General features: G+C 42.5%; 1 protein-coding gene across 1 annotated transcript in view; it reads right to left on the bottom strand.

Moving 5' to 3' along the window:
- Positions 1 to 2923: 2923 nt before the first annotated feature.
- Positions 2924 to 13724, bottom strand: part of LOC143299248 (uncharacterized) — a 31263-nt gene continuing 20462 nt past the window's right edge. The window contains exons 14-19 of the mRNA XM_076612468.1: positions 11894 to 12151; positions 10710 to 10870; positions 9905 to 10093; positions 7652 to 7864; positions 6197 to 6347; positions 2924 to 5141 (exon numbers count right to left, since the gene is read on the bottom strand). Of these exons, the coding sequence (XP_076468583.1) occupies positions 4867 to 5141; positions 6197 to 6347; positions 7652 to 7864; positions 9905 to 10093; positions 10710 to 10870; positions 11894 to 12151 (1247 nt within the window). The 3' untranslated portion in view covers positions 2924 to 4866. The remainder of the gene's footprint in view (positions 5142 to 6196; positions 6348 to 7651; positions 7865 to 9904; positions 10094 to 10709; positions 10871 to 11893; positions 12152 to 13724) is intronic.

A 13724-nucleotide genomic window follows, 5' to 3' on the forward strand; every position in this document is an offset into this window, starting at 1 on the left:
ACACACACTCCACCACAAAAAAAGACCAAAAGCCTAATGAGAGCAATACAAATTCAGCTATATGTCTTTGAAAATATAAACCTAATTAATTTTGTATACACAAAAATATACATCTATACACATGTACACAACTGACACTGGGTTACTCAGTAAGTGATCGAGAAGCTTCACTAATCTATGTGGGATTTTCCAGCTGGTGACTCGTTCTTATCTACAGCTGAGTGTGCTTTGGGCTGGAACAGGAAGACAGGAGCTATGTAGTCTGGAACCATCCACTTGACATGTGTGTTGTTCAAATTTCCTGACCAGCACTGCTACATTTCTGACATTTCTTGGCATGGAACCCCCAAGGAAGGAGAGCCTGGCCAAGAAACACCTGGCAAAGATACCTCCAGGCAGACACCAAGAGGCTGGGCCTTACCTGGGGACAGATAGAGGCAATGGCACTGGATAGGGGAAAGTGGAGTTCTCTTGCCGACTGCCTGTATCCCGGAAGGGGTGAAAACCCAAGGGGAGGATGACATCTCTTGGAACTGGTTGACACCAGTATACATTACGGAAGTAATGAAGACTACAGCTTTGTCATATAGTCTCTGCCTGAGAAGGACCTCCGTGATAATTTCGTCATCATTACCATCATCCTCATTCGACATCAAACATCGAAAAATTGTCCCCAATTCTTTGGGCTTTCATGCCCAAGTGGTCTCCGTTTCAATTTCCCCTCCACATCCAGGCCCAGTGTAGGGTTTCCAGAAGGTGGGAATATTATGCATACTGAAACCCCATGAGGGGTGGGGGGAGGGGATAGGACTGACACAAAAATCAGCATTGAACTGATTGTTTTGGAGAAGAAGTACTGTAACTTTTGCTCTTGCAACAAGACAAAGGCACACATCTCCCAACTCTCTTTGTTATGCTTTTTTTTTCAGCTTGCCTGAAGGTACATCAGAGAACAAACAAACAAACAAACCAGTGTGATTACCATGCATTTCAAAAGTTAACAATGCTCTGATTTTTTATGCCTTTGTGCCAACAAGGTATGGAAAGCAAATCAACTTACACACACACACACACACACACAAGAGCATTTTGATCTTTCATACAACAAAATTTGCATGTCAGACATTGAAAAAGGGCAGATTATCAGCAAAACTGGTATGTTCTGGCAGGAATCAACAAAGCTTTTATTAAAGACTGACAGAAGATTTCAATAAACCAGGCCCAAGGGATTAACTAATTACATGGCCCTATTCAATCCACAAAGATCACACACACAAAATACACGTGCACACACAGGATATCATTCATATTAAACAAAATCTTGATCTTCACAGTTTAAACATTTGCTATTAACATAACAAAGTTTGCAAAGAACTGAACAGTCACATAGTTAACATGTGAAAAAATATGTACACTGTAGTTAAAACAAACATGCTTTTAAAAACAGCAAGAAAAATTACCCCTGTCAAATAAATCCATACATGCTAGATTCTATAATTCTGTTTTACAAAACTCTGAAACAACACCTGAATCTGAAAGCATACATCATTGGATCATGGCAATAAAACCACGTGACCTTGTTTTTCATTTCTAATGCTAAGTTTTTTTTCACAGTAAGATGATCAGCAGAACTGACTCTTTTCAAGTCTCACTGCAGCTTTATGTCTCACACAAATATACAACACAGTAATTCTCGGAACAGCTTTTTAAGTATTTTTCAAACTTTAAGGGTTTGTAACAAACAAAACAGACACTTAATATCATATAAACTTTCAGGGTTTCTTAACGTGAGATTCAACACATGCCGAAAGCTCACTCAATTAGAGTTTAGTATGAATCAGTTCTCACACAATGAGCCCCCCACCAAATAAACAAGTCAACAAACTAACAAAAAAACAACAGCAAAAATCAAAACCAGTAAACACGTAAAAGCTTGTTGCATACATTATCCAAGGCAATGTTCCTGTATGCAAAAGCACTTTAAACTGTCTGAAACTAATCCTGAAACAGTATCTGTCAGTAATGCAGAGTGGCTGTGGTCTGTCATCTTGTTCAGATTAAGTTCATCATATCAGTGCCACAGCAGGGATGTCACTGGGTGAAAAGTTTGACCAGCCAGTCCTATCACACAGCTCCTCAGAACATCATAAGGTGAAAGGCTGCACAAATTCTGCATTTCTACAAAAATCAAGGTAACCGTGTGTAGCATGCATTTAGCATGTGTAAAAGAATCCATGGCAAGTTAAATGTTGTCTCTGGCAAAATTTTGTAGAAAAACCTGCTTTGATAGGAAAACAGATACACTTGCAGGCAGAAAAAAAATGTGGCACTGCACTGTAGCAACGCACTCTCTCTGGGGAGAGCAGCCCACATTTCACACAGAGAAATCTGTTGTGACCAAAGAGTAATACAATACAATACAGTACAAAACAGTACAGTACAATACAAAGTGGAGCACACACAAGGGAGAACACAGTCTTGCTCCGTAAGCAAACATTCCAAAATTCACAGGTGAACTGGGCAAAGCCAGCATCCCATGCCACTGGCATGTCTGTGAAGACTGCAAACTGTTACATGTCTGTTCGTTCGTCTTCAGTTTAACGTCTTTCCACTTGAAGTGATATTAGACAAAAAACAAACAAAAAAAAACACAAAAAAACAAACACCGTGGGGGTAGGAGTTGTGGGAGGGGGTTGGGGGTAAAAGTGTATGTATGTGTGGAGGGTGAATAGGGAGAGACAACGCTAGGGAAAATGGAAACGTTATAAACGCCAACATCAAACAACTATAACAAATGTCCTATTGGACTACGCAGCAAACCTTCTGTAACAGCAAATAACATATTGGGATTGTTAATAACACATTCAAAAGAACTTTTGGAGAAGTCTGGTAAAAAACATTTTAGATTCTGACATTCGAATATTATATGGTTGCTAGATATATGTCTGTTGTTTGTGTGTGTGTGTGTGTGTGTGTGTGTGTGTGTGTGTGTGTGGTGGGAAGTGTGATATGTAGGAATGCATGTGCTTTATTTCTTTAACAATTATTATCATTATCTAAAAACTTTTTCTTAAACTAAGGTTATTATTATCATTATCATTTTTCTTCTTTTTTCTTATTCTTATTATCATTACTGTTTTTCCCCTCAAGGCCTGACTAAACACACTGGGTTATGCTGCTGGTCAGGCATCTGCTTAGTAGATGTGGTGAAGCATATATGGATTTGTCCGAATGCAGTGACACCTCCTTGAGTAACTGAACTGAACTGAACTCCAGCTGCCACAAAGAACCACTACTGTTGTCATCACCAGAATCCAGATAACTGTCAGCAGCGATTCCAGCAGATCTCGAGCATGTAACACTACTTTCTTGACTTGTTTACATTGTCTTTGCCTGAAAGTCCTTGAGCCAGTTTAGTCCCTCCGTCATGAGAATCTAGGCTGGATGTGGACAGGGTGCAGTCGTAGACTGAATTTACCACAGTTGTATTATTGCCGACTAATGAAAATTTAGTCTAAACCACGGTTGTAAATGTACTTCTACTGAGTAGTAGGACTAACTTGGACTGAGACGAGAGCATCCACAACAACACAGCCTTTAACTCACTCGGGACGACAAGTTTTCTCCCTTGCTTTTCCCCACAGACGGCCCATTTGTAAGGGTTTGAAAAAAAAATTACAAAAAATACGAAATACTGTGTAAGAAAATGAAACTTTCAGAACTGGTTTATTACGTGTTGAGCTATTACATATAAAAAAAAAATCAAATTTCTCATCTTATTTTTACAGTTTTGCCATATGTAGAAAATACTGCCAATTTTTCACCCTGAATCACCTTACCCATGCTTGCTTTCTGCATTAAATTCGCTTTCTTCTTCGTCATCATCCACCTCTTCAATGTCCGACCCTTCAGTTTGTAGCATTTCAAGTACTTCGGCAACCCTAAAACGTTGTCACTGCCTTGTTCGCTTCACAACATTCTGAGAAGAGCCCGCTTTGCTAACAGGCTGGCACACGAGCAGACGACTGGTCATTGACTTTGTCAGCATGTGTGCAAGACGGGCCACACATCCCAGACTGACCAATCATACTGTTCGATTGTGGAGTGACCCAGAATAGCGCACTCTGCTTGGCTAATCACAAAATCACGTGTACAGCGCATGATGGAATTTTACTTTCGGAGAATGCTATTCCATTCCTTCGTCCGAATCCGAATACGTTTTGTGAATGCGTTCCTTCGTCCGGAGAGAGTTAACAGCCAAACCACCTTCCTTCATGGAAAACTTTTTTTCCTTTCGTTTAATAGATTTTTGGCAACAGAATTTCTTTCTGTATAATCAAAAAGGATATATTTCTTAGCTAAGAGGATCAAATGACCATGAGGCAGGACTCTTGCTGTGTTCTGCATTTGTGACGTTCAACTTCAACATTCACTCTTTCCTTCCAGTGGCCATGTAAGTCTGTGACCACTGCTTGTCTAACCAATATCACCCCATGATTTAGGCAGCCATGCTTTATAACCAGATCAGCACAGGGCATGGAACGTTAAGACATGCTAACACACACACTCACACACACATACATGTGATAAAATAGGGGTTGTATCACAAAATGCTTACTGACGCCTGGAGATTCAACAGAAATGCCACCAAAAAATGTTCCTTTGATGGTCTGTCTGTCAGTTGAACTGACCTTGAAAATCAACAGGGACCAGAGGAAACACAAAGATCTTAAACAATTCTGTTCAGGAGAACAGGACTTCTGACTGATAAAAGAGCAATTTCACCCTTTGCCAGAGCCTGTCTGGTTACCAAGAGTGCAGCCCCTTGCTTTACCTCCAAGTCCACAAACACCAAGCAGCAGCCAATCATTTTCTGACATAGGTGATGATGTATTCGGGGTAACACACATCCCTGTCATAGACAACAAATTCGCGGAAGATCTTGTTGGAGTCGAACAAAACAGAATCATGGCAGCGGGCTTCTTTGCAGTGACAGTTGTGGGCTCTCTTCTTGCACACGTAGCATGGAGGACGAACAAAGGACTCCGGTTTGCCTGCATGCAGATACGGTTCTCCCAGCAAGACTCGAACCAGGAGTATCTTCAGCTCTTGTCCTGCTGGCACCCGAGCTCCTTTGGGATCTTGCAAATATAGATCATACAGACTGTATGTGAAATGACATGAAAATTGTGATAACACCGTTTCTGTTGAGATGATAATGGTGATGCTACTAATGATAACAAAAACAATAATAACAATAATATCAATAATAATAACAGTAACAATTATGAACACTTATTCAGAGCTTTTTTTTTCAAATTCAGGTCAAAGCACTTCACATATTAAAAATCACCGACTGTAGATGATGGATAAAAAAAAAAATCAATTTACATGCTCATGCTTCATGGCAAACAGCCTGAGTAATGATTATGATGCTGAAACAAAAATGACAATTACAATATCATAAAACTTTGTGTTTACAATGATGACAATATGCAGAGCAAAAATTCATTCAGAGTGGCTAGCAACACACACCCACACACACCAGACATGAACATGCACACATATATACACACCCACACATGCACAAAACGCACACCACACACAAAACATGTTTTAAAAACAATGACGCTGATGACAATAGCGTTAGTCTCTCTGGTCTCACTAAAAAATATCTTGAGTACCCTTCATCTTCAAGACATAAAAAAGCCTGATAATGATGACGACCGTGGAAGATATGTCACAATGATCAAACAAACAAAAACCAAATCCACCCACCTCCTGGACCAATCTGTTCCCAATTTTCTTACTTACACTCTGAATTCACCAATATCTTGCACAGTGTGTGGAAGCATTTCTCACCAGCTAGTAACCCAATCCCAGATTACATTCAAGCCGTTGAAGCCAAGGTGTGAAAAGGGAAAAAACTACAGTTAAAGCAAAAGATTAACTAGAAAGAATGGAAGGTTTCAGTTCCAGTTTCAAAGTACTGTCAAAGCCTGTGGACTAAACCATCTAAGCCTTTCAAGAAGAGAGAAGTCCTTCCTCTTCTTCTGAGTTCCTGGGCTAAATCTCCAACCTTTATTGGTGTGTCTTAGAGCGATTTTAAGTGTATCATCATTTTTATTCCCCCATTCAGGCAGCCACACCACATTTTCCAGGTTGAATGGATGAGGAATGGGATCAGTTCACTTACCAGCATACTGGTCTGCCTTGGTGGGACTCTCTGTCAGGTAAACGCCTCTTCCCAGCATTGCATTGCCTGTCATCCGGTCGTCCAGCCCTTCACCACAAATCTTGCTCAGTATCTCCGTTTTAGTTCCATGGAACAGATAGTGCTCGTTCACCTGTTGGACAAAGACAATTACAGGAAAGACATACCTGGACATGTGTATGAGCAGGCAGTCATACACATACCTCCTCAGCCCCCCTACACACATGTGCTCACATGCTCACACACATAAACCTGCACACACAGAGACAAAATGGTAAGAAAAAACTAAGCAACATAACTTTTATGTTCATCAAACACAAGCCAATGTGTGCAAGAGTGGTGGCCCAGAGGTAAAACGTCTGACTAGGAAGCAAGTATCCCAGGGTTCATTTCCTACACAGACCAAGATTTAAAACAGAATGCTGCACCACAAGCCTGAAGAGCTCACTGGATGATGGATGACATGCTGTAATAGAATGAATGATAAATCAGACCCTGTTGTCTTTGTTTTCCATCAAGAAGGGGGAGAAGAATAAAAATAAAAATCATTCTTGGTTAAACTTTAACTCACTCAGTACGGCCAGTCCTCTCTTCTCCTCTACACAGACCCCTCGGAGGTCTGAATGACCCAACCTTTAGCTTCCGTCGTCAGAATTGTGGTATTCTTTGTCAACATTCACCTCTTCAGTATAAGAGCCTTCCGCTTGCAATATTTTGATGATGGTAATTGGGGTGAAACGCTGTTAACGTCATCTCTTTTGCCGTTCGTATGGAGAGAGTTAACCTTCAGAACCTTATATACATATCTCTAATAAGAAAAAAAGGCAAAACTAGGACACTAACGTTCCTCAGTCAAACTCACATTCCATGGCAAAAAATGCCCCATGTTTAAACCAGCATTTTGCTTCAAATAACTTTCTAATTCTATCATAGCTTCTTTTTATAAAATGTGAACAAAAGCAATTTGCCTGAACTTTGTGGCAATGCTTGCTGGAATGATGACTAAAATGTGTAGTTTATGAAAAGAAATAAAATTATAAAATATTGTACGGACCAATCTGGTGGTGATCATGTATGTGCCTCTATTAGTCTTTGTTTTAAACAAGCAAAAAACCTTTATATATATGACAAACTATTAATGACCTAAATGCCCATTGTGCACTGTGGATGCAGGCAATACAATTCTACATTCCATTCATTATTTTTCTCATGCACTGAGGTTTCAAGCCATAAGAAACTTGACCAATCACAAAATACATTACTCAGAGGTCAAGGTCAAACTCTGAGCTGGACAATTTCAAAGGCCAATCATCCCATGCATCAATCATAAACAACACATCCAGGTACAAAAACACCAGTCACTCACAAAGTCAGTGAGAGAACCCTGAAACGAACACCTCTTTCACGCACAACACACAACCTTCTTCTACCCTGTACCTGGTGAAACATGTCTCGCTGCAGGAGGCTGTGTTCCGGAATTTTCCGAGTGGTGTGCACAGGTCCTGAGGAGCTGGGAAGTCGTTCGACCGGCGCGCATCTGGCGGGGCCCGAACCCCTGTGGCCGTCCACGAGGGCGGTGAAGAGACGCTCCCTCTTCTGGCTGTACCTCTGCCACAGCTTGGGGTTCTCCAGGCGCTCCACCCTCCGCACCTGCCACGCCCACATCACGCGCTGTGCTGTCTTGGGTTGTTTTTGTTCGGTTTGCTGTGCTCAGTTTGATTTTCCAGTCAAACTTGGTGGGGCGGGAGGGGTGAGGGGAGTGGGTGTGTGTGTTGGGGGGGGTGGGGGGGGGGCGGAGTGGGAGAAAGGGGCCAGACTGGGAATCAAACCCAGACCTTCATGGTCACTGTGCTGGCAGATACAGAGTGTCTTAGCCGCTCTGCCACCTTCCTCAACTGATCGTTCAGAGTGGACGCAATATTTTTTTCTGTGTGTGACTTTATAATACATGGTTCCTTTTTCAGGTTTTTTTTTTTTTTTTTGTCTTTCTGATTTTGATATCTCTGCAAACATGCATGTAGTGGGTTTCCTTTGTATTTTTATTTCTCAAAGCCACATAGCACTGATCTGCAGAGTTTTATATCTGTCAGTCTTTGAGACTTCCTTCAGAGAATACTGGGAACTTGGAGAGTGATTCCCAGCTTAACATTGGGTATTCATACACACGTTTACACACACACACACACACACATGCACACACACCTGAATGACTATGTCCTCTGCTACAAGCACACCCCCTCCTCCCTCGCACAGTACCCAGTATTTCACTGTCACTTGAATGACACCTAAATGCAACTAATGTGTCTGCATCGTTCCCTTCACTATATACCAAAGCATTTATTTATTTGATTAACAAGTAGTAAAGAGTGGTAACTCTCTCCATTCACAAGGTACACAACTTCAAGTCAGTGCTGCTTACGCTACTGATTCAGCTAACACACAGGTAAATAAAGGAACACTGGAACAAACCAAGACACTTCTCAAACAAATGTGAATGGAGAGAGTTACCACTCTTTACTATTTGTTAATCATTTCCTCTCCTGGCCTCATTATTTGTTAATTTCCAGTTGAAAAACTACCGAGGCAACCATGTGTTTGTTCTGTATTGTCCATGGGTTCTGTGTGGCTTGTTCAGGATTAAAGAGGCTATGTCAGTCTTGAATAAAAGCTAATTTGTGTTTGCACATTTCTTCCATCTTTGCTGTTGTGTGCACATGTCAAATGATTGGTATCAGGACAGGCACGGCGCTTCCTTTTTTGAGGAAGTTTCTGGGTTTGTTCCAATGTACCTTTTATCTACCTGTGTGCTAGCTGAATCGGTAGCGTAAGCAGCACTGACTTGAAGTTGTGCACCTTGTGAATGGAGAGAGTTACCACTCTTTACTAATTGTTAATCATTCCATCTCCTGGCCTCATTATTTGTTAATTTCCATTTATTTATTTGCTTATTTTGTCTTATCATTCAGTTTTATATTTACTTTTTTTTATCTAACACAAATCAAGGATAGGCTCTCACGGCCTGATCAGCATGTTGGGTGCAAGCAAGGGTCAGACGCCTATCTACTGCCTTTTTGAATAAAAAAAATTTAAAAAATCTTTAAAGATGTGGTGTAGCATGCACGGGTCTGTCTACATGCCTTGAAACTGAAACAGTTTCTGACAGTTCTCTCTGGCGCTTCACGAGTTGCGACACGCAGGTGCATCCGTTCTGCGTTTGATTAGTGTTTTAGTTGTGTTGGACTCGTTCTGGGATTTCATATTGTTGATGATTACTATGTATGGATTATCAATTACATTTTTTGTAGCAAATGTGTGAAAAGATTCTGTATGAAAAACTTATGCTATATATACATTTTGTGCTCCTGCTTAATTAAGTCATTTTTAATTTATTTTGTGCGTCCGTGTTGTGTAATTATTCATTCATTCACTTTTTTATATGGGTTTGTGTGTGCTATCACACCTGGGGTTGGTTGCATGAGCAAACTTAGCAGCGTTAAGTTTGCTTATGGTTAAGAATGTTCCCAACTCCACATTAAATTCCAATATACTCAGGAACATTCTTAACGCTAGGCAAACCTAACGCTGCAAAGATCACCTCATGCATCCCAGCCGAGATGTCATTTGTCTTTATGAGACAGTAAAGCTGTTCTTATCTGCTTTATCTTGTCCTGTCCTAAAGGAACTAACTACCTGAATGCTGGAGTGATGGAGGTTCTTGGCGTCAGCTCCTTTCCCCACTTTGCTGGCATCCCAGGTGGCTGACACCAGGCGCTTCACGGCCTTCAGCTCTTCCTCGCCCACAGAGTTGAAACGCAGGCCCCGCCTCTTCCAGCTCTCGATGGCTTCATTGTATGTCACGTTCGGTTTTTCTTGACAAACCTTAACAAAAAAATATTAATTTTTTTCACATTAATTATAAAAGCAAATGCTTCCCCCCTCCACCTTCCCCCCCCCCACACACACACAAAAAAAAGAACAAAAAACCCCCAAACATAATATCTATTTTGAACAATATAAATTTTCAAACAATCTGTTTCACGCTTGAAAAACAACATCGCACTCTCTCAGCAACATCTGTGGTCTGTTTCACACTTTTAAAAACAATATCATCAGTCTTAACCAAGTTTGCAATACAAAATTGTCTAAAAAAATCACATACAGTCTGTTTCACATTTACAAAATAAACAACAACAAAACAAAACATAACCTCTCTCAGAAATATTTGTGGTCTGTTTCACACTTTAAAAAAAAAAAAAAAATCGCCCTTTTCAGAAACACCTGCCATGTGTGTTTCACACTGACAAAAACCCACAAGAAAAAACCCCGTCCACTTCTCTGAGAAGCATCTGCTGTCTGTTTCACACATAAAAACACAACAAATTCAAACTCTCTCAGAAACATTTGCAGTCTGTTTCACTTGTTTCTTTTCCCCATAAACCAACACCCCCCCCCCCCCCCCCGACCCCCACCCCCCCCCCCCCTGCCTGATACTGACTCTCCAGTAGCTGGGGATTCGATCAGTGTCCTCCGGGAGCCGCAGCTTGCGTCGCTTGTCAATGTCCGCCTGTGACCGCCCCACCCCATCTGTCCCGATCCGCTCCAGGATCAGAACCAGCATCTCCTGCACTCTGTCCCGCCGTCCGCACAGCCTCACATCTGGACAACCACCGTCAAGACACACGCATATGACACACCAAACTTTATCCTGTCTCTTTTTGCCTTTTTTTTTTTCTAATTATGTTGTAATCATATTTTTTGTAAGGAGGAAGGTGCCAATACAGAGAGTCCGTGAGGGTGTGGGTTTGAATCTCTCTCTCGCCCTTTCTCCCAAGTTTGACTGAAAAATCAAACTGAGCGTCTTGTCTTTCGGTTGAGACTGTAAACCGAGGTCCTGTGTGCAGCACGCACTTGGCGCACTGAAAATGAACCCATGGCAACGAGAATGTTGTCCTCTGGCAGATTATGTAAAAAAGAAATCCACTCTGATAGGTACACACATTATATAAGCATGCACTCAAGGCCTGACAAGCGCTTTGGGTTATGCTGCTGTCAGACATCTGCTTAGCAGATGTGGTGTAGCGTATATGGATTTGTCCGAACACAGTGACGCCTGCTTGAGAAACTGTAACCGAAACCAAAACCTATATATTTTTTATTTGTTTTTTTAAACATGTATGGCGAGCCTGCTCCTTGAGAAAGGTACCACACTGAACAAGACCCCCCCACACCCCCTTTCATAATTATCATCATATTCTGTGACTGTACCCTCTCTCTTACCTGCCGATGGGCAGGAGTGGCTGATTTCTGTACTGTAATGCTATATTGCTTGTGGCCAGGATGGAATACCGAAACATAGTAAAATGAAGGGGAAGGGGAAAAAAACAAACAAGCGAAAATGCATATATGGAAATCTGCACAATACAGGGAGTCACTCGCACCCTTAGTAACCCTCACCCTGTGTCTCTCTCTCTCACCTTTCGCAACATAAACCCCTTTCTTTCTCTTACCTTTAGAAAAAAAAAACACCTTCCCACTCCTCTTTACCTTTTGCAAATCTTCCCCCCTTCTCTCCCTTACCTTTCACAACACTACCCCCATTCTCTCTCTTACCTTTCACAACACTACCCCCATTCTCTCTCTTGCCTTTTGCACAATTTCCACACCCTTCAACTCTCTCACCTTTCCCGTTGCCGCTATCACCCAGGAGCAGGTGTCTCTCCACAGCCACGTCCGTCAGTGACTGCAGGGTGTGGGGCGGGAGGCGGAGGAGGGCCTGGGTCTGGCGGTGACTGAGGGTCTCCTGCCACAGGAGGCTGGTTCGAAGCTCCTCCAGCAGGGTGGTCCTCACCGCCTGGCAGTCTCCCTGGCCCTGCGTGCACACCACCACCTCAAACCGCTCCTCCTCCTCCTCCTCCTCCCCCTTCTCTTGCCCGCTTTCTGGACCACAGACACACGGAGACACACACACATTACACTTCACTCTCAGTCAGTCCAGTCTTTGGCAACTCTTCTTTTTATTCTCCACCTATTTTTATGTCTCTTTCCCTGTCTCATACACATATACATTTTCCCCATCTAATACCACTTAACAGTGAAAAGACATTGAACTAAAGAGAGAAAGAATTCACACACACACACACACACACACACACACACACGATCACACACACACACACAAACACACACACAATCACACACACACACACACACATCAAATCTTGTTGGTTACTCCCCAGCTGGTTGACAGCAAAGGGGCCATTTGGGAGCAGGGTGTGTGCACGTGTGTGTATGTGTGCATACATGCATTAGCATGTGTGAACATATGGCTTTGTGCTTATATGTGAACATGTGTGTGTGTATTTGCAAGTTTGTGTGAACAAGCATGGAGAGGGATGGGCTCCGCCATGCTTTTCTGCCCAAGACTCACCGCATGAATGACGACCACTACTCAACCCATACCGGCTCGGTCGTCACCCGGGTCAACAAGGACCGCGCCTTCCATTGCAAACCAGGGTGGAGGTGACAAATGTGCTACTGGTGGACCACACAACAACAAGCTCCGGGCCAGGAACAACATCTCTATTGGCACGTGGAATGTCAGAACACTAAGGACGCCAGGAAAATTGGAAGAACTGACACATGCAATGAACAAATATCGCTGGCACATCCTAGGACTCTGTGAAACACGATGGAAAAACATCGGTGAAATACCCACACTTGAAGGCCACAGACTATTTTACAGTGGTAGAGAGGACAAACACGAACATGGAGTAGGGTTCCTGATCCACAAAGACATTGTTAACACTGTCATGGGCTGCCGACCAATATCCAGCAGGCTCACTACCATCCGCCTGAGGGCATCCCCATTCAACATCACCATCATACAAGCATATGCTCCAACATCTGATCACAGCGATGATGAAGTTGAGGAGTTCTACGAACAACTACAAGAAACCCTTGATCAGACACCAAAGAAAGACATCATAGTAGTACAAGGTGACTGGAACACCAAGATCGGAGAAGACTCCTACAACACCTGGAAGGGCACATGTGGACGATATGGTAACAACGCTACAAATGAAAGAGGCTTGAGACTCCTGGAATTTGCCTGCTTCAACAACCTGAAGATAACAAACACATTTGGACCACACAAAGCATCCAGAAGATGGACATGGCACAGCCCTGGAGGAGATCACCACAACCAAATAGACTACATCATGGTAAAGAAGCGTTTCCAGTCTAGCGTGAACATTGCCAAGACAAGAAGTTTCCCAGGAGCTGACATTGCAAGTGACCACGACTTGGTAATGATGACCTTCAAACTCCAACTGAAGAAAACAAGGAAACAAAGCTTCTCAAGACTGAAGTTCGACCTGGAAAAATTGAAAGATCCTGAAGTACAAGAGGCATTCCAAGCCATGATTGGTGGGAAATTCGCGCCACTCATCACTCTCGATGCAGATGACGCCGACCTGGATACACTCGTAAGTGACTTCAACGCAGCTGTAAC

Source organism: Babylonia areolata, chromosome 24, assembly GCF_041734735.1.
Source record: "Babylonia areolata isolate BAREFJ2019XMU chromosome 24, ASM4173473v1, whole genome shotgun sequence".
Taxonomy (NCBI): Eukaryota; Metazoa; Mollusca; class Gastropoda; order Neogastropoda; family Buccinidae; genus Babylonia; species Babylonia areolata.